We start from the raw sequence: 22310 nt of genomic DNA, 5'->3' as shown, positions 1-22310 counted from the left end.
AAATAGAGGACACATATGTTCTTGAACTCTCTTTCAAACCTACATATGAAAGAAAAGCTTTTATCAAAGATATAGAACGATAGAAATTAATAACAAAGCATATGGATAATGCTGCTAGAAGGAAGTTAATATTAATTTTGTTTTTTCTAATTCTTAGTTATTTCTCTTTGTACATATGTATAACATCTATTTTGTTTTTTCTTATTCTAGTCTTTATTGATTCTTTATTTTACATTTTGTCTCCTTAGCTAGACCTAGGATGAGTATACTGCTTGTATATATTCATAATCTTTGCTTTGATTTATGTAAGGAAAATAAAATAAAATAAATATTCATTTTTATATCTTTTGCCTTCCTTTTACAACAGTCCAAATTTAATGGTAATGTTTCTAATCAAGTTTTTGTTATTCCTTCCAACATGACAACAAACTAGTAATAAAATTCTTTCTTCCTTCAGTCCTTCGATTCTTGATAGTGGTGCTACATACCACATTTGTTTATCCTTAACTCATTTCACTTCATATCATCAAATTAATCCTATTCATGTCAAATTATCAAATGGAAATGAAGTCATTGCTAATTATTCTAAAAGTGTTCTTCTCAATCAAAATCAAGTCATAAATGATGTTCTGTATACTCCTTATTTCACTTCTAATATTCTTTCAGTAGCAAAATTGATTGATAATTTATCTTGTGCTCTCACCTTTGACTCTAATGTTTGTCACATTCAGGACAAGTTCCTTGAAAACAATTGGTTTAGCTAAGATGCAAGATAGACTTTATATATTGAGGATCCCATCCTATCAAAAACTTCAAATCAAACCCATCAAATATGCACATACCATCAATATTGTTAATGTTAGTGCTAGTGATCTAGAAACCCTTTGGTATTTTCGTTTAGGGCATGTTTCCAACAAACGTATTGATGTTATCATGACTAAATTTCCTTTTGTTAAATATAACAAATTTATTGTTTGTGATGTTTGTTATTTTGCAAAACAAAAAAGACTTTCATTTCCTATTAGTACATCTAAATCTAAAAAATGTTTTGAATTGATTCATGTAGATGTATGGGGACCATACTCAATACCATCAATTCATGGTCATAAATATTTCTTGACCATAGTTGATGACTATTCGAGGTACACGTGGATTTTTCTTTAAAAAGAAAATTTTGAAGTTGTTAAAACTTTGGAAAATTTTGTTGCAATAAAAATAATTAGGAATGATAATGGAAATTGTTAGAAAGGATGGCTTTAAACTAGAGGGGGGGTGAATTGTTTAAAGAGGGTTTTCGCAAACTTTTAAGTCAAGAATGAAATTATCTCGAGAAACAAATGATAAAGAATTCAGTTTTCCAAAAACTCAAAGCAAAAACAACAGCACCAGAAAAATAATCGGTTGTTTCGCAGAAACAATCGGTTGTTTATACTAGTTTGCAAATATCAAAACTGAATTTAAAGAAATTAAGGAGAGAGAGAATGCACACAGATGTTTATACTGGTTCACTCTAAACCCAGAGCTACATCCAGTCTTCTCAGAAACCACTGAGGAATACCACTAAGCAATCAAACCTAGATCACTTACAACACAACCAAGAAAGTGACATTGATCCCCTCAAGAAACACACTTCTCTTAGCTAACACATCAACACTAAGAATGTTGATCTTGATCCCCTCAAGAACACACAACACTTCTCAGCAAACACACAAAGATTCTTGTTCAACAGATACAAGGATTACACTTGTTACAGAAACAATTCTGAAATCAATACAAGCAGAAATCCTATCTCACACTCTTTGATCAATCTCAATCTCTAAGCAATCTCAACTCTTTGAAAATCTCAAAATCTTGTGTTAGTTCTTAAAACTCAAATCTGTTTTTCTGAATATATTCAAAGATGTTGTTTGTTATCAAATCTTAACAAACTTTTCACTGCATTTAAGGATTGATCAAAGCATTAAAAACTGGAGCGTAAACAGTTAGAAAATCAGTTAATGCTCAGTCAAAGCACAAACCATTTTTCTGTTATGGTACCAAAACAAACAATCGGTTGTTTCCACGAATCAATCGGTTGTTTTGGTTTTAACAACTCAACCATTTGAAAAACAGTTTTCAACCTTTTCTAAAAACTCCTAAGTATAAAACAATCGGTTGTTTTTCACTTAGTTTGAAAAACACTTTTCTTTAAAAAGATTGAGAGTGCATATGCTTTGGATTCAATCAAGAGTGGATTACATAAACAATCTACCCCAGATCCTATCTAAGACAGCTCAGCAACAGCAAGCACAGCCTAGCATTCAACATCCTTCAAAGGGTTTGGATTCTTCAAAGCTTGAACACCACTTGGTTCAACAAAAATGAATTTTCCATGACTAATTTATTTGTTAATAAAGGAATAGTGCATCAAACATCATGTGTTAATACTCCACGACAAAATAGTATATTATTTGCAAAACAAACAATTTTTTAGGGCTTGAAGTAAATTTTCTTTTCAAAGGCGAGAAAGGGGAAATACGATGTAGGCTTTGAGAGCACCAGGGAGGTATTCTTTTTATTTGCTCCGAAACAAAAACACTGTTGAACGACGAGGTAGAACAAAACGACTACCCCTTTTGCGTTTTGACCTTGGCTTCTGAACCTCTTCCATATCGTAAGTTCTATTGTTCATTTAGTTTCAATTGAATATCAATTTCGTGTTGGTGACAAGGTATTGCGTAAATTGAAACGATTAAACTGTTGGGGTTTTCAGGTTTGGTATATTTGTGTTTATCGAATTTTGATTTTTGCACTCGAAATCTAGTTATATGCCCTGAAATATGTGTTGTGGGGTTTATCTATTCTGCATGATTATTTTTTGGGTATACTACTGATGTTTAAGTAGTTATTAAGCTATTGAAGTTGCGTGATTTATTGATTTTGCGTGGTTTTGTTTTTGATTCATCTAAAGATGAAAAACTTTACTATTGAATTGATGACAAGTGCATGTTTGGATTAAAGCATGCAAACACATGTTTGAATCAAAAGTTTGTCGGAAACTTAAGTTTGATAGAAAATGAGTATACTATAATGTGATTTATGTTTGTCAAACTCAAGAGTCTACGTAGACTCGTGGGAGTTTTGTAGGCTCAACTTGTAGAGTCGTAAGAGTTTACTTTACATGATTTTTTTTAACAATAAATAACTACATTTAGTCATGAATAAGAATTATATAACTTCAAAGTACCTCAAATAAAGAAATTCATACAAATACTACAAAAGTTAAATTGTTCAAGTCATAGAAATTAAATAATTAGAAATGGACAAATGTCAAATTTCTATGTCCAATCCTCTAATGATATCCTCTCTTCCATCATCTCCATCTCCATCTTCATCTTCATCTTATTGCTCCATCATCTACATCTAGAGTTGGAACTCTTATTCCTCCATCTAAGTGAACACTTTGACCAGCACAAGGTTCAGAGACTTTCCTAGTTCTAGCAAAATGATGCTTGAATCTAAATATTTCTCCACTCACACTCTTTGGACAATAATTACATTTCACCTTTTTACCATTTTCATTAATGTTTATCTCATGCTTCCATCTAATATTTGATCTATTTCGTAAAGTATTTTTACTTTTATTAAAAATAAAAGATATACTTGGATTTACCTCAGTTGAATTTGATATTTCTTAAAAAAATACACGGTTCCAAATTCAATTGCTGCCAAAAAAAAAAAATTTGCAACAAGATTTCTGAATAAAAAAAAAAAGACCATTCCAAACAAAACAAAAATCTACACCTCAATTAAATAAAAAAACAACAATTTGGAACCCATCTTGTGCAGCCCAATAAAATAAAAACAGAACCCTAATTCCCTAGATTAGACCACTTAACAATGGAACCCTAATTCCACACCACCATCCCTAACCTTTATGATGAACGGCACCTCCGACACCACCGTCAACCTGCAACCCGCGATCACCGCAATCGCCGCGTACGAACCGCCACCACCCTGCGACCTAACCGCCATCACCGCGCGACCACTCCGCTCGATCGCCACCACCGCCGCACTCGTTCAGAGAAGACGCACCACTCCACAGAAGACGCAAAGTGAAACCAAACGAAAACGAAACGCGAAACCCTAGAGGTCAGTTTATTTCATTTAATATTTCCGTTCAGAAGGACACCGTTAAAACGAAAACCCAGTTGAACTCGCCAACTCAAAGCAGGCTCGCGAGTTTGAGCGAGTTCACCGAGTTCACTCCGATTCTGCCGAGTTTATTCAAATATCGAGTTTACTACCGAGTTAACTCGGTTATTGAATATTTTTTTGTTCAAAAGTAAGTGGATAAAATAAAATTTGTTTGGACAGTACTGATAAAAAAAAACTTGTACTTCATGTTGCTCTTGTAAATACAAATCAAAATTACTTTTACTTTAAAAGCAATCTTGATTTTGTTTTGAGCTGAAACTAAGTTTACTAGAAAACTTATGTGAGAAGAGTACCGAGGGACGTTCAAGCATGATAACAAACTGAGTTTATTGAGATAAAAGTAAGTTGGAGGTGGTCAAACTGTTGCTATTGAAGTTGTGGTGTTTATTGATTTTGCATGATTTTTTTTATTGGTTTACCTAAAGATTAAAACTTTACTGCTGAAGTTGCAGTAATGATTAATCTACTAACTGGTTTCTATTTTGCTGATTAATGGAAAATTTGTGATATAAATTGTTTGTCCTAATTTGTGTTATGGAATAATGCTCTTATAAAGGTGTCAAATCCCCGCTTTTAATAACCTAACCCTCCTTCATCCAGTATTATGCAGCTAATTAGGATTTTTTTTAATCCATTTGACCCCCTCAAACTGATTAGGGATCAGAAAGAAATCACTATCTATGAAAGTTCTCCTTTTTGTTCATATGATAGGTTATGTCATGTAATTTTGTGTTTTTAAATGACTAATGATGAAGTTTTAGATTTTTTCGGTTATTCATACTCAGTTCTTTAGTTCCTTATCCAACAGGTCTGTTGCTAACGGTGTTTCCTTCCTACATGAAATATATAAACTTTTAATCCTGCTTGGTCTATCTAATATCTGTTTTTTTAAAATTTATGAAGTTTTTGGTTGCTGTCACTTAATTTCTGGTAGTGGCTTCTGGCTGCTGCTAAGTGTTTCTGACACTACATCTTGCCTTTACATCTTTGGTCTGTAAATGATCCTTGAGAACCTGTGACGCAAAATGCTAGTGCTGACTGATAAGGTTGTTAGACTCGTGAGAGTTTCATAGAACTCAAATAGTAGAGAGGATACTTCGTATAAAAGTTGCATTCAAATACTATAAATTAACATAATAATTTCACACTATTTTGTGTTTGATAACTTTTTATATTTTATATCGTTAGTAGATCATACTATATATCATTATTGGGTTTTAAATTTTGGATTGGGTACATGTCTTAAATGATATGGTGCAGGGAGAAATTGCCTCATTTATCCTTCATCGTTCTCGTTGTATATGATGCCCGAAGCAAAATGGATGGATTTGGTTCCTATTCCTAAACCTAAACAAATTACGTTTTGCCTAAAATGGCCATGGAGTGACGCAAGCCTTAACTCTGGTCCTAGTCCCTGCAAGTTTGAGGGTCCTTGGCCATTGAAATCTCTCCAAAACCTTGGTTTAATTGCTTTCAATTTTGCAAACTCTGTTTCTAGTTGGAAGAAGAAAACGACTCTGGCACAGTCAGAGGCAGAGCAGAGAGCATTTGCTTCGGCTCTGACGAGCGGCAAGGAGGCAACTTTGGTGGAATTCTACTCACCTAAGTGCAGGCTCTGCAATTCCTTGCTCAAATTTGTTTCCGAAGAACTCTCACTGGGTCAATATTGTCATGGCCGATGCGGAGGATCCCAATTGGCTACCTGAGGTACCTTCTTTTGCATAAAAGTACCCATTTAAGTCTTGAGATTGTAAATTATGAAATTCTCACTTTAATCATTCCCTTTGCAAAACATCATTAACTGTTGGATAGTGAATAAACTTGTATGTGCATTCATAGGTAAAGAAAAAATGAAATAAACCTTTTCAAGATGCAGACCTGTTTTCCAGTCTGTTTTCTTCAAATGTGATTGTGGTCACTATATCCCTTTAAAGAAGTATTGTATTCTTGACTCTTCATCTGTGTAGCTTTGGCTTTTTTATTTTTATTCTTTCTTTCTGAATTACCTCTACATGCAAGCAAACCATGCAAATTTTATTTGCAATCCAGCTGCTGCTTAAATTGTCCTTAACCCGGTATCTTGTATTGGATTATGTATTGTAATTTGTAACAAATATTGTTTCCATGTTTAACCTTACCTTTCAACTGCAGCAAATGTTGCTTCCTTGGACATCTCAATTATCACCAAATACTAATAAAATTGATGAATGGGCATATTACAGTTCTTTGGAAGGATACGGAAGAACATATTACATTTTAATTAAAAAGTAGAATACATTTTTCAATTAAGATACTTGAGGCCTTTATAATTTTTTTGACGGAATACTACTTGCTGACTTGCTTTTGAATATTTCTATTGCAGCTCCTTAATTATGATGTTAGCTATGTTCCTTGTTTTGTGCTTCTTGACAACAATGGCAAGGCATTGGCAAAAACAGGTGTCCCGAGTAGTCGTTTACATGTTATTGCAGGACTCTCCCATCTTCTCAAAATGAAGCGCCCTCAACCAAAATGAAAATGATGGATGATGAGTTAGTGCATGTTAGCCACACTGATTGTTTATTGATGTAGATGTCTTGAATTACATTTTATACAAGAGTTTATTATCTTTCTTCTTTTCTCATCTCCTATATTTCATCGTTTATTCCCTCTGTCTATGCCATGGTCGCATTTCTCATCTCCTTTCATCTGTCCATATGTTTCTGGCTCGTAGATACTGAGTTCACAAGCACCACTATATTCAGTTTAAACATAAGCATGTCTGAAGAATCATTTATATTCTGAAGAAGTTAAAATTAAAATTAAAATTAATAATGAGAGAAACAGTTACAAAATATCAAATTTAAGGTTTATTCAAAAATTAAAAACTATAGAGATAAATATTGTCTCTGATCTGATCTGCAAAGGATTTACTCCTTCTCTGTGCTTTGAAGTGGTTACAACAAACAAGTTGCAGGGTTTTCTCTGATCTTTGAGTTTTTCTGTGGATGTTTTGATGGGTGTCAGTTTTTAAAGGCTCAAAGGGTATATGATACAAGTAGTTTTCAGTGGGACGTTGAGGTGTTGGATCTTTAGTTTGCTGTAGGTGTTGGTCACAGGGTTTTTTATGACAATTACTTCTTGCACCAGCGATGCACCCAATTTCCTGAAAAGACGAAAATGCCCTTAAATAAAATGGAGGAGGACACATAAAAATACATTTCGAACCCTCTTTTTTTCAGAATATGTTTTCGAACCCTCTTTTTTTCAGAATATGTTTCTGGATTTTTTTTTCAGAACGAATTTTTTGTATTGTGAAATTTTTTATTCAGATTGGGTTTTTTATTTTTATTTATGGATTTTTATTTTAGAATACAATAATTTCTTTTGGATTTACTTTTTTGGAAAGTATTTTTTTTAATTCCAGATTTTTATTTCTATTATAAAAGGTATTTTTGGAAATTTAAAACTGTATAGTTGTAGGTTAAAAAGATTGGGTGCAGGAAGAATTTGTCTTTTTTATTAACAGTACAGATGTTTTTTTTTAAACATTATTGGTTTTGTTTTTATCTTTTCTTCATCTGTAAAAGGATTGAAAGACTTCCTTATTTAATGTATTGTCTTGATAAAAAAAAAACAGAGACAAATATTGTAAAAAACAGTAAGTTGGAATGAAAGTTACTATTACAAAATTAAGACTACCATATTGTTTTTTTTTTTAAATTACTATTTACTTGCATGATCATGTTTTTTATTTAACCTCGTGCATTTTAGAAATCATTTATTTCTTCTCTATAATAATGATAATAATAATTTATAATTATATTATAACTATATATAAATAGATAAGTTGTTTTGTAGTACACATTTTATATGTACCATTTCACTCTTATAATTTCTAGGATTCCTATTTCATTATTATAATTACTATTATTATTTTTCTCCCATAATTTTATTTACACTTTTTAAATTACTTCTATTTTCTCATTTACCTCTCCAATACACTACAAACCACCTATTATTTATAATGTTATCATCATTATTAATTCTTTTAATCCACTTGAACCATGTACGAAAACAAATAATTATTTTATTGATAACAACCATATCAATTACATTCTTATCATCTATATTTGTAATAATTAAACTCTTCAAATTAAGGAAATAAAAATAGGTCAAAATGAATAAAAAATCTAAAAATATATTCTCCTAATCACTTTGGAGATATTGGAGAGATTTTTATCCTAATAATCCACTATTTATAACACTTCCCTTTAAGTTGGTAAATTGGTAAATGAATATTGATAAATTTTTCTAGAGAAGCCTCTTAGTAAAGATGTTCAAGTCTTGTTGGAAAATGGGTTATAACCACAATACCTCTGTTTCAATATTATGTTTGATGAAGTGTCTATCAACTTTATTATGTTTGAGTCTATCACATTGTTATGGATTGTAGACAATGCTCATAATTGACTTGTTATTATAATAAATTGCATAATTGCCTTCTTCTTGATTATACACTTTAGCAACCAACATAGTTTTGTTTCTAGTTATTACACCAGATTCATCCAATTTATTTCTAAACATCCACTTAGTTCTAATGACATTCATGTAATTAGTTTTAGGAACAAGAAATCACACATCATTTATAGTAAATTGATTCAGCTCATCATGCATGGCAGCAACCCACTTTTCATCTTTAAGTGCATAACAAATGGATTTAGGTTCAATTTAAGATACAAAAGCCAAGTGTTTGCAGTAATTAGAAATAGAGTTTCAAGTGGAGACTCCCTAATCAATCTGTACAATAATGTTGTCCACAGAAAGATCTATTGGAATTCTCCATTTTTTGGGAAGATCGTCCTGATGTAGAATTTCAACTGGTTGTTTCGCAGAATTAACTGGTTGATTTTCTGAACATGATTCCAACTTCTGCATAATGGTGTTCTGATAATCTTCTTCTGCATAATTCTTCATAAAGTCCAATCAATAAACTTCCTGTGATTTGAGTAGCTTTATCTCACATGTGTTGGGTTTGAAGGTTATTTGATAACCTTTGTCACACAGTTGGCTTATGCTTAGGAGGCTATGCTTTAGACCCTTCACAAATAGCACATCATGAATCAAGAAGGTATTCTTGTTGTCAATGATTCCTCTTCCAAGAATTTTCCCTTTGTTGTTGTCCCCATATGTCACATGACTTCTTGCTTGAGGAGTAGATTGACAAACTTGCTTTTATCCTTGTCATGTGCTTGGAACATCCACTGTCCAGGTACCATAGGTGTTGGCTTGCCATCGAAGAATCCTGCAAGAAACAAGATCAAGAAGCAAGATTTGATCCCCTTACAAATTTGGGTCCATGAGCATTAATTAAGAAATTAGGAACTTTAGAATTTTTAGGAACCCACTTCAAAACACCTTTGGAAACAGAAAACCTTCTTACTCTGCAAAATCTAACAATATGGCTCATTTTCATGTAGTAAAAGCACGTTTCAATCAGTTGTTTCGATAAAACAATCGTTTGTTTTTCAAAAAAACTGGAAAAATGTTTTGAAATTGATATTTTCTTGTTGTTTGGATTAAAACCCAGTCCAACTTTTCCAGAAACACGTTTTTGAGATGCAAGAACAATTTCAAAATTTGATTGGCCCTTGAAAAACTTATCCACAGTTTTTTAAAGATAGTGGACCTTCTTTTGAAGAGCTTCACAGTTTTCACAAGAGCTAGAATCACACTTGCAAGAAGAGTTTTTGTAAATCATTTTCAAATTTTCAAAATCAGTTTTTGAATTGTTCAACTCTTCTTCCAAGGTCTTGACTCTATTTTCCAACCAGTTGTTTAAGTTTTTCAACCAGTTATTAAAAAGGGTCAACCTATTAGCTTCTTCATGAGTCTCTTCGAAGACCTCAAGAAGTTGACTATAATTTTCAAAGTTAATGGAAGTGCTTGAACTTACACTGCTTGATTCAGATTCTTCCTTTGCCATTAAACACAAATTGACTTCTTCATCTTCCTTTGATGATGAGCTAGAGGAAGAATCATCATTATCTTGCCAAGCAATATAGGCCCTTCTTGCTTTGTCCTTCTTTTCAAATTTCTTGCTTGTCCCTTTCTCCTTGCTTTCATTGTTTGGATAATCGACCTTCATATGACCCTGTTTACCACATCTAAAACAAGTATAGTTTTGTAGAATTGAATTCATTCACTTTCTTACTATTATACATGTTTGATGAATGATTCTTGTCCCGATTGTTCTTTTTCAAGAATTTGTTAAACTTCCTTGTGAGCAAGTTAATAATTTAACTATCACTGCACTCACTTGAGTCATGACCATCCTTATGACCAATAACTCTTAAAGCAATGCTCCTCACATGCTTTTCTTCATTTTCTTGGTCATTAAGCTGATTCATCTCAAGCTCATGTTCTCTTAACTTACCAAACAAGGAGGTTGTGGTCAATGTTGTTAAATCCTTGGATTCAGAAATTGTAGTGATCTTTGGTTGCCAAGATCTATCCAAGCATTTGAGAATCTTGATGTTCATCTCATCCCTTTCAAAGATCTTGTCCAGGATGATGAGACGATTCACTATGTGGGTGAATCTTTTCTACACATCTGAGATGGTTTTCCCTTTAAGCATTTTGAACATTTCATATTCTTGAATCAGAGCATGCTTCCTTGCTCTCTTTACATCAGTGGTGTCTTCATGGGTAACCTCAAGGATGTCCCACATCTCTTTTGTAGAAGCACATTTTGAGACCCTGAAAAACTTATCAGAATTCAAAGCAGAAGTGATAATGTTTTCTCCAATGCAATCATATTGAGTTCTTTTACTTTCACTCTTAGTCCATTGGGACCAAGGTTATTCAATTAAAACATCATATTTTTCAAATTTTGGTACAAAAGGGTCATTTACAATAGCATCCCAGATTCCTCTATCAATCGATTCAACAAATATTTTCATTCTAACCTTCCAAAATTGATAGTTCAGTCCACAAAACAAAGGTTGCATGTTTATAGAAGCACCCTCCCGAAATGGTAGTTTTTCAACCATTTTAAAAAGGTTTTAGGATCGAAAACTTGGGTGACTTTCAAGAACTCAGCTCCTGATGTCAATTGTTAGAATTAGAGACCTAAACAAGAGGAGGTGAATTGTTTTTGGAATATTTTCGCAAAGATTGAAGGTAAAGTTAAAAGCTATGAAGAATCAATTAATTGAAAATTTTGTTCAACCAACAAAAAAATTGTTTTAAGTTTGATTCCAAAAAATCAACGAGTTGTTTTCACGAAACAACCGATTGTTTATACCAACAAAATTGAAAAACAATGTTAAAACAATTTATGAGTGTAGGGATAGAGAGAATCACACAAGATGTTTATACTGGTTCACTCTTAACCAAGAGCTACATCCAGTCCTCAGCTAACCATTGAAAATTCAATATGTAATCAATTCTAGATTACAAAACACACACCAAGAGTGATGATCTTGAACCCTTCAAAACACACACCACTCTTTGGCAATCCAACACAGTTTCCAAAACTACCTTCTGAAATTGCCTTACACTTCAATACAAAAATACAATGAAGAAGAAGAGGAATAGAATACACCTGGGTAAATCAAAGCTTAAATTTTAAAAGTACAAAACTCAATTCTATTCCACACACTTGAGATGATCCAAAGCTTTTGAAATCTTGAAAAACGTTTTTGATTGATCTCTCTTTCTTAGTTAATGCGTAGGAGCGTAAAAAAACCTTTATATACTCGAATCAAATGGTCAAATCAGTTAAATCAAAAATCAGAAGTTATTGGAATCATTTAAAACAAAGATTTAATTACCTTATCCGTCCCTAAATTTGGGGTAAATATTCACTTTAGTACAATGGTTTTAAAAAAAAATCAATTTGGTTCCTATGTTTTTTAAATGTATCCAAATTGGTCCTTTTCGTTAAGTCCCACCTTGCGACGTCAAATGTTACTTATGTGGCAGAGAAAATGTTTATGTGGCAGAGTGAGATGTTTATGTGGAGAGAGAGGTAATAACGATAATAATAATAATAATATAATAAGAATAAGAATAAGAATAAGAATAATAATAATAACTTTCAATCTCACCTTTCTCTCCACATAAACATCTTTCTCTGCCACATAAACATCTTTCGCTGTCACATAAACACTCTTTCTGCCACATAAGCAACACTTGACGCCATAAGGTGAGATTTAACGGAAATGACCAATTTTGATACATTTTAAAAAACATAGGGACCAAATTGATTTTTTTTAAAATCAGTGTACTAAATTGAATATTGTCCCCAAATGTAGAGATGAATAAGGTAATTAAATCTAAGACAAATTAAAACCACTTAACAGAATTTTGTTAAGGTTTTCACAAAAACAAGTAGTTGATTTATCGAAACAACCGGTTGAATCTGTTTGATAACAAAGCCTAAACAAAGCTAAGCTTTTCCAAACCATTTTAAAAACCATTAAATGTCAAACAACCATTTGATTCGACATTTCAATTTTCACACCCTTTTAGAAAATCCATCTTTTCAAAAAGGTAAAGATTCAATTGACCTTGGATCATCTTAAGAAGTGAATTAACAAGTTTCAAACAATTAAACAACACACACATCAGCAAGGTTTTCAAGTTTTCCACTTGGATTTTGAGACATCAAAGCACCTTGTTCAACAGACACGACCACATCCGACATAGGTTTAACTCGTCTTGATGTTAGCCCAACTCTACTCGACTCGATGTGGGATCAACTTGACTCGGTTCGAATTGGGCCCAACTCAACTTGGCTCAATGTGGCCCAAATCTACTCAACCTAAGGTGGACCAAACTCAACTCAGGCTAACATGAGCTCAACTCGACTCAACTCGTCTTAACCTGACTTGACCTGGCCAAAATTAGACTTTGTTCAACCTAACTTGTCTCAACCCATGCTTAGCTTGACTTGACATGACTTGGGTGAGGCTAAACTCGAGCAGACCTAGACTGGATCAAGTTCAACTAAATACGATCCATCTTGACATGACCTAAACCTGATTCGTCTTGACCTAACTTAAACTTGACTTGACTCAACTTGACATGGACACATCTCAACCAGCTTAAGATGATGTCGGTCTAACCTAATCGATTTTCTCATACTAGGTTTGAATTTGAATTTGAATTAAATAAATATTTTTATATGTATAAAGATCTTCTTTAAGTGACTTTTTTATTTTAATTTTAAATAGATTTTACTTTAAAAATAGCCCACGAGTTGGTTCTAGCTCATGAATTTTGTTGACATTTTGATCGTATAGACTCTATGTAACAAATAAATCTTTCAAGAACTTATTCTTAATTTATTAATTTTTAAGAAACAAATTGAAAATGTCTTACACGTTTAATAAACACTCAAACAATTCAGACTATATAAGTTTGGGTAACAAAATGCATAAAATTTAAAAAATTAATTAGTAGAGTATGTAAATTTCATAATTTGGTAACAAAATTCACAGAAAGATGACAAAATGTGCTGTAAAAAGTTAAATTAAACCTTAGTTAAAAATCTCATTTAATGTTATATTTTCTTCAAAAATTTAGTATTTTATGTGAAGATATAAAATAATTATCTTTTGTAATAATTCAGAATTTTTCAAAGACGTTTATTTTGTTCTTGTAGGTAAAATGAACACGATTTTGCGAAGTAGGATTTTGATTGAAGTGAGAAATTAAAGTGAAACGCAACACAATATGAAATTAAAGCTTCACTTGGGAGAAGGATAAGAGAAAATAATGTGGTGGTTGGGAAGAAAAGGACCTTCAGGATTCTCAGCTTCTTCTACTGCTGAGGAAGTTACTCAAGGGATTGATGCCTCTCACCTCACTGCCATTGTTACAGGTTAATCGTGACTAATGGAAATGGGTGTCCTTTATTTGTTCTGTTCTTCCTTAATTTACTCATCATTGGATTGTTGTTCATATGAGATGGAAGTTTGCCCTTTTAAAAATGTAAACTTTATTTAAATGGGTATATTGTTTTCAACCAATATGTTTCCATATTTCAACCTTTTAGGTTGGGATTTTTGTTTTGTTTAGAATGAGAACAGAGTGGAAGAAGATCATGAAATGCTATAGGTTTATTCTCTTGATGGTTATTGAACAGAACGTCACACTTTTTGTCTTGATGATTATGCTTGAGACATGTTTGCATGGTTTTGCATGTATTGAATGAGTGTTGGAGAATTATGCTCCTATGTTTTGTCAACAACGTTGTCAATTACGGTTGCAGTGGTGGTTTTTCCAGAATCATTGAGCGGTTTGGTCAGAATCCTTGATATTGTGAAAATTTGTGAATAAAATGCGGGTGGATGCTATCATAGTTGTAGTTGTGACCAAACCCCAGAAACCTTGATGTTGCGGCTACAATTGTGGTTGCGGATAAGGATGAAAAAGTTATTGCATTTTTATCTATTGCTATTTAGTTGAGTGGCTGTGTCAAGTATGTTGTTGTAGATTTGGGAAATACATGTTGGCGGAATTAATTCATCATCATGGTGCTCAATTTATGGTAATTTTTGTCCTTTTTTTTTGTGTCTTTTTAGGCAAGTGACTTGTTATCATTGTGTGATACATGTTATTGCAGGGGCAACTAGTGGAATTGGTGTTGAAACTGCACGTGTTCTTGCATTACGCGGTGTCCATGTTGTTATGGGGATCAGAAATATGGCAGCTGGTGCGGAGATCAAGGAAACGATACTAAGAGATAACCCAACTGCAAAAATTGGCATGATGGAGCTGGACCTTAGCTCACTGGAATCAGTTAGGAAATTTGCAGCACAATTCAAATCCTGTGGTCTTCCTCTAAATATACTTGTGTATGTTACTACTGTCATATGTACTTTTTGAATGGATGTTTTGGTGTTCTGTGTGACTTTAACCATTCATCAAAATGCTGTTTGCTTGAAGATTGCAAGATGGTAAATTTCAACGTAAGCTGTTGTATTTGCATACACTGAAAATTAAGTTTCTATTCAAAGTAATAATGCAGGAATCATGGCAACACCATTCAAGCTTTCCAAAGACAACATAGAATTACAATTTGCAACAAACCATATAGGTCAGAATCTCATCTTAAACTGTCCAAAGAAAATACACACACAAATATTGAATTTGATAGATTGTTATACTCATTGGGCTTAAAACAATAATTGTTTCAAATTGTCATGTAAAAAGATACTGAGTATACTTCCCTATCTCAATTTGATAATTTAAAAAATTTATGAATTTTGTAAATTCTATCAATTTCATTTCATTTTTTTACCTGAAATTATTTATAGTATAGAATTGAGTTGTTTACATAAATATTTTACCTTATTCCTTTACTAGGGGATTTGAGATATATGGGTCCCTCCTTGCAGGTCATTTTCTTTTGACAAACTTATTGCTTGAAACAATGAAACAGACTGCTATTGAACAAAGGAAGGAGGGAAGGATCGTGAATGTCTCATCAAGACGTCATAAATTATCATATCCTGAAGGGATTAGATTTGATAAAATTAATGATGAATCAGGGTAACAATATGTTTAATGGCATAAAGTTTAGTACTGTTGACAGTTTTTAGCTTTATGTTATCCCCTCAGCTCACCCCCTTTTCATTGGTAATTACTAATTGTTTCTGAAACTAATGATATGTTGGAATGGAGGGGTTTTGGAGGGAAAGAGGGGATTAATTTTTCATCTATAAATTTGGTAAAACTATTTTTTTTATGAAAATAAGTAAAAGTATAGCATTGCATAGTAATATCTAATTTTAGTTTTTCTATTTTAAAAATGTTCAAATAATAAAATCTTAAGTTAAATTGAATTGAAAAAGTAGTCATTCATTTGCTTTCCCTCCAAACCCCCCTCCATCCAAACTTATATTAAGTGATCAATATTTTTTTTTCTTATCAATGTACAGGTATAATAGTTTGTCTGCATATGGGCAGTCAAAGCTTGCCAATGTTTTGCATGCCAATGAGCTTGCCAGACGGCTTAAGGTGACCAACTTAGTTGAGGTTATTGATTATGTGTTATTTCTTCTAGTAGTCTTTTTCTGTATTTATTATTCTGTTTATTTACCCAGCAAAATAAAGAAAACATGAGAGGAGGGAGGCAGGAGTGAGGGGACTAGATTATCAAGAAAATGGTTGTGGAGATGGACTACTGAAACCAACAGTTTGTAATAAGCAATTATCATATGTAAGAACAGTTTAAGAGTGGTTAAACTGGAGTTGGGGATTGTAAGATATTTTCCTCAGGGTGTTTATTGATAAACAAGTTACCTTTTCTCTTATTTCGTATCACTCTGATATTAATGACCAGAGGTGAATGCCACTTTTTATGAGGAAGGTGTCAATCTCTTTCAACCGTGTGCTAGGATTGTGGTGATTTTGAGGGTAATGAGGATAGTGTGATGACAAGGTTGAGTTCAGCTTGAAAAGGTTCTTTCTGGCTCACTCAAACTTGTTATGCAGTGCATTTTTTGTTTAGATAACACCTTAAAGCTTTATTGCTGTATGTAAGGAGAGACAAATTCTGTGTTGTAACTTGTGAGCTTTTTTGTCTTTGAACAATACAAGGTAGAATTATCTTCCTCTTTGACATTGCAAGTTTGTTAAAAAATGGGTTATGCAACATATAAGATCTTAGCCTATAGAAGTGGGTGCTTTTTAGCTGGCTGTTAGGTTGCTTGGACCTTGGAATGTAGCAATGATTTGGTTGGTCTGGACTCTTTGACTTGACTTTTTAAAACTGGCTTGTCTTTAGAGCAAATTAAGAGTTTTCCCATTAATGCTTCTTATGCTAGAAGGCCATTTACTTTCTTTCGGTTAGGCAACCTTTTCTTGACATTTTATTTTTGGCAAGACCATTTTTGTGATTTGTTTAAATGTTAAAAGACTTTTTTTACACTATGTATGTTTCAAGGGCCAAAAAGTTGTGAAAACCGATGAGCGAGACATAATCAATTATATCGTTGAGATTTTATTAGTATTTTTATTTTTATTTACTATAATAAAATAAATAAAATTAAAATAATAAACAAAAGAAAATAAAATTATTAATAATAAATAAATATATTTTACGTTCTATTTATTTTCACTCTCTTTCCACTATTGTTTCCTTCATTTTTCACTCTCACTTTCTATCATCCAATTCAAACAAAGCATAAGTGAGTTTCTTACTATTGTACATCAGTTAGGTTGTAAATGGGGATGGGAGGGTGAACCTTAGCATAACAACAATTGATAGAAGTAGCCTCTATGCTCATAGGAGCAAGTTTGCATGCATTCAACACTCCCCAAACCTCAAAATGGAGGGAGGATGCAGCCTTGGTGGCTTCAATTTTTATTTTCTTTATGTACGTTTCTGATTTTGATTTGACATGTAAAATGAGCTCATGTGATATAACATAAGTCTCAACTTGGCTTTACCTCTAGTTTATGCATGATCTAACTGCTAGTCTGCCCCGTGAATTGTTTGCTTCACGCACTAAATGATCTAAGCCAGAAGAATATATATGAATGCACCTGTGTCACAACTCAAACAAAATACATATGGATGATTTTGTGGAGAATATGATATGGTGTAAGTGGTTAATGACATGTTTGGTGCCTTATGTCAAGTCCCTGAATAAGAATTAGTTATATACATAGGTCAAGATGTCCTAGGCTAAATAAGATGTTCCGCATGATAGTTTACTAAATAATTCATGTACATCCATGAGCATATCTGTTTAGATTAGTAGTGAATCATAAACAAAATCTATGAGGTTTTTCCAAATCACAAGTTGCACCTGTTTCTGTTATTTTGAAAAAACATTTTCTTATTTCTGAAAGTATCATCACTGTCAAAAGTTTAAATCGACATACAATAGAGCAGTCACCATGCTACTTGGTGTTTACTTGCAGCAGGAAGAGGGCACAAAGATAACTGCAAACTCAATTAGCCCAGGACCAATTGCCACCAATCTATTTCGTTATCACAGTTTAATAGATGGTAACTCCTTTTACTTTGGTGCTTTATCTGTACGTGAAAACTACATCTGACACTACATGTTATATTACATTTTTGGTCCATATAGTTTTACTTCAATTTTTAGGTTCTCCCGTTTAGGCTAAAATCTTTCTGATTAGGTCCAAGATAATAAAAAAAACATTTCTATATCTATTGAGGTTTCCATCATAACCCTTTGTCAAGCATCCATTAATTCAGTTCTTAGGTTAGGTGACAAACTGTGTGCAGATATGTCAGCTGTTATGAATCTAGCATGACAGTATGGAACAAATAAAGAGAAGAAATCTTTATTATTATACCCTCTTCTTGAAACAGCAGGTTCCTAAAGAAGATCTTAGTGAATTATAAATATTGTTCCTAGAATTTGAGTATGGTCTGTCCCACCCAAAACTAACTCTAACCATGGCCTTCAATTACATTTTTATTTCTATTTATTTGAGAGAAACTAAAGACTATCTGACAGACCTAACTAATGGAGGCTGGCTCAGTTGACACTTTAGGCCAGTTCTTACTTATTTCTTCTAGGTTTAATTAATCTTTTGTTATATTCCTCGGTCAACTTTTTGTTTTAGTTTCTATACCTAACATCTCTGTATTTTACTCCCTTTATGAGCAATTTTTTTAGTGTTTATGACTTCATTTTGAGGCAGTCTTACACCACCAGAAAACTGATAACAATGACTTAAATATTAAAGAAAATGTTTATATAGGGATTAAATATGGGGATTAAAACGAAAAATTGACACAGGTATAGTATAGGGATCAAACGATCAATTAAACCTTTTTTTGAGTGTAAAATCTTTATAAACAGAATCGCAGTGTCGCTGTACATTCTTCTTAATTTCATAAAATACATAAGATTCATCTTTCTCATTACCTTTTATTACGAAGTGGACTTTAAGCCTAACTCAACCCCATAAAACCGGCTCATGAGGTTAAGGTTTGCACCCACTTATATACAATGAAAGACTCTAATCTCTAGTCGATGTGAGATCTCCAACACACCTCCCTCACGCCGAGACTGTCAACTCGTGCGTGTGACTATATATTATGGGTGGTCCGATAGCGGCCCGATAGTGGGTGGCCTTATAAACCCAACAAATACTCGCTCGGATAGGCTCGAAATAACTCTGATACCATAATACGAAGTGGACTTTAAGCCTAACTCAACCCATAAAACCGGCTCATGAGGTTGATGTTTGTACCCACTTATATACAATGAAAGACTCTAATCTCTAGTTCATGTGGGATCTCCAACACCTTTCTTCTTAATATACATTTACTAGTTGGGTCTGATACTGAAAACTGTATAGATTAGGAGATGACCAAACTAACTAATTTCACCTGTCAAAAACATGGTCATGTGGTTATCATTTGATGTTAGGACACGGGGAGGGGGTGGAACAGGTTGGTTTAGGCCCCATGACACTATTCACTAATTTATATTTGTATATCATGCCTTATCTTAAATATATCACATATGATGGTGTTGCCTGCTTTTTTCTTTAGATCTGAAGATATGCATGCATGTTGTTGTTTAGCTTGTTATATTGACAGCTTGCTCCTATTTTATGCAGTGGTTGTTGGTCTACTTGGTAAATATGTGATGAAAAATATTCAGCAGGTAAACGGATTAGGTATTTGAAACCCAACAATAAAGCCTTATCTGACTAGGTGAGGTAAACTATTATTACTTACATGAAATAATAAAAAAAGGTGGAGGAAATTTGAATGTATTATATTTTATATCCAAAGAAAAAGAGAGACAAACTCTATTTTGTTATCACTAGGAAAAATCTTTGTTGAGACTGGTTTGTCCAGTTCTCCCTTATAAGATTACAATTTAATACAGCACAATTTTCTGGTAAACAAGTACAAGGAAATTGGCTAGACCTTATAAACTACTTATGAAAATGGTTACAACTCCTAAAAGCTTCTTTTAATTGGTTTAATTAATTATTTGGTTCCACTTGAACCATGTAAGAAAACAAAGAATTATTTTATTGATAACAACCATACCAATTACATTCCTATCATCTATATTTGTAATAATCAAACTCTTCAAATTGAGGAAATAAAAGTAGGTCAAAATGAATGAAAAGATTCTAAAAATATATTCTCCTAATCACTTGGGAGATATTGGAGAGATTTTTATCCTAATAATCCACTATTTCTAACACTTACCTTCAAGTTGGTAAATGAATATTGATCATTCCCAATATACCTGGAAGATCCTGGAATTTTCCCTAGGGAAGCCTCTCAGTAAAAATGTTCAAGTCTTGTTGGGAAATGGGTTCTAACCACAAGACCTCTGTGTCAATATTATGTTTGAGTCTATCCCATTGTTATGGATTGTAGACAATGCTCATAATTGACTTGTTATCATAATAAATTGCATAAGGATGTCATCCTTTATTTTAAAGTTATCTAGTATGATTTTCATCCAAAGTCTTTCATACACTTTGAGCAAAGATTTGAAATTTAACTTCTGTACTAGAATGAAATACTTTATCTTGTTTTTTGCTTATATATATGCTACTAGACTTTCTCCAAGAAACATACGTCCTACAACCCTCTTGCCTCTTGATTTGTTAACAATCTCATGTTGAGTTTCTTTCTAATGCATTCATCTCCTCTCATGATTTGAGTCTATTGTTCACTTTCATGGCTTCTTAGGCTGAGACAGGAATTTTTGTGACAACCAATAAGTCTCAATGTTTAGTAGAAAGATTGTTAGTGCAAACATATTGAGAAATAAGATATTTTACACACAATCTTTTTTTCATTTCTCAATGCAATAGATAAATTCTCAATAAAGACTTACTTCCTGACATTTATTTTAGGGATCCTCACCTCTCAGTTGGACAACTCTTCTTACTCTAGAGTCCAACTGGGTTTCTATCCACCACCCACCCAATAGTCTCATAACCTCCCTTACGTTTCTATCCACACACAAAAATCTAGCCCAATCCCAACCATGGCATAACTTAATCCCAATCCAATCTACCCCTATTGGCCCTCTCAAGGCGTTCCCACCTCACACTATTGACCTTCTATCAACTTGAGGACTGGTTATTGTCATGGAGGTAGTCTTGTTAGTGGACTTGGCACTCATAATAGACCAATTTGGAGTATATTTATGCCCACTTCACTAAAGGACTATATTAGCCCTACACCATGAGTTGTTTGCTAGAAATCTTTTCTATTACCCAAAATGGACAGATGGGTTTGACTGGTTTGTAGGAATAATGTATTCAGGCCTTTATATGACCAGTTGTGGAAATGAAAAAGGCAAAATGTTTGTTTTTTCATATAGTTTTCTTAGAGTAGTATGGTTTTTCTTGGTAGCTGGTATCACCTAATATACATTTTTTCCTCTGAACATAGGGAGCAGCAACTACATGTTACGTTGCATTGCATCCACAATTGAAAGGGTTGACTGGCCGTTACTTTGGAGATAGTAACTTAGCTGAAGCAAGTTCACAAGCAGCTGATCCAGAGCTGGCAAGGAAACTGTGGGAACATAGCTCAAATTTGGTCAAATCTTGATATTATGTTACCTAACCAATAGGGACAATGATCCATTAAAAATCACTACTAGAGTTTTCCCTTGTACAGTACCTCATTACCGAATTGAGATATACTTGTAATCTGATCTTGTCTCTAAATAAACTGCACTTTTGTAGGTGATATGTATTTGATTGTGTTTTTTGTTACAGTTATTTGCTGTTTTTTATTGTTGTTTTTTCTGTGAGTAACTCAAATATCTTACAACTAGGAAGTGAATGATCCCACAACATGACAGTCAAAAGAGAGAAAGAAGCACCAAATGATAACTACGCTTAATTAATTAACATCTGATTAATTTTATTTTATGGATAGAAATTGAACATGTTAGATACAAAACCTCAGATCATAATTTATCATAGCTAGACTTAATGTGACATGTCTGATTATGCTCCAATTTCAATTAACTAATGGTTTATGTCAGGCTCAAGATCAATTACCTGCGGAATCACATGGCTTAAAAGTAACGCAACTTTGTCTGTGGTGTGCACATTTGAGAATTAATCATGTTATTGCTGAA

General features: G+C 33.0%; 1 protein-coding gene and 1 pseudogene across 14 annotated transcripts; both read left to right on the top strand.

The window, feature by feature from the left end:
• The first annotated feature begins 3874 nt into the window (after positions 1–3874).
• On the top strand, positions 3875–6820 carry LOC137837606 (thioredoxin-like protein HCF164, chloroplastic; annotated as a pseudogene).
• A 7030-nt stretch (positions 6821–13850) lies between these two features.
• Positions 13851–21945, top strand: LOC137837604 (short-chain dehydrogenase TIC 32, chloroplastic-like). Of its 14 annotated transcripts, none has more exons than XM_068646640.1 (8): positions 13851–14065; positions 14810–15041; positions 15204–15283; positions 15585–15738; positions 16128–16224; positions 18118–18205; positions 19801–19860; positions 21611–21945. In XM_068646640.1, exons 1-8 carry the CDS (start codon positions 13960–13962, stop codon positions 21682–21684), a joined length of 891 nt encoding a protein of 296 aa, XP_068502741.1. In that variant the 5' UTR covers positions 13851–13959; the 3' UTR covers positions 21685–21945. The 14 variants fall into 14 exon arrangements, with proteins under 14 accessions (XP_068502741.1, XP_068502745.1, XP_068502744.1 ...); XM_068646644.1 differs by having other exon boundaries at positions 19801–19897; positions 21611–21800; XM_068646643.1 differs by having other exon boundaries at positions 19801–19902; positions 21611–21752.
• The last annotated feature ends 365 nt before the right edge of the window (positions 21946–22310 follow it).

This window comes from Phaseolus vulgaris, chromosome 4 (genome assembly GCF_000499845.2).
Source record: "Phaseolus vulgaris cultivar G19833 chromosome 4, P. vulgaris v2.0, whole genome shotgun sequence".
Taxonomy (NCBI): domain Eukaryota; kingdom Viridiplantae; phylum Streptophyta; class Magnoliopsida; order Fabales; family Fabaceae; genus Phaseolus; species Phaseolus vulgaris.
The sequence above is the reverse complement of the archived record's forward strand: the minus strand, read 5'-3'. Positions and strand labels throughout refer to the sequence as shown.

What these genes read in the sequence shown, in the direction of transcription:
- LOC137837604 (XM_068646637.1), top strand. Translation starts at nt 13,960, where the DNA reads ATGTGGTGGTTGGGAAGAAAAGGACCTTCAGGATTCTCAGCTTCTTCT. An exon ending in CCTCACTGCCATTGTTACAG is followed by an intron (nt 14,066 to 14,809) that starts GTTAATCGTGAC and finishes ATGTTATTGCAG; the next exon opens with GGGCAACTAGTGGAATTGGT. An exon ending in ATTTGCAACAAACCATATAG is followed by an intron (nt 15,284 to 15,584) that starts GTCAGAATCTCA and finishes CCCTCCTTGCAG; the next exon opens with GTCATTTTCTTTTGACAAAC.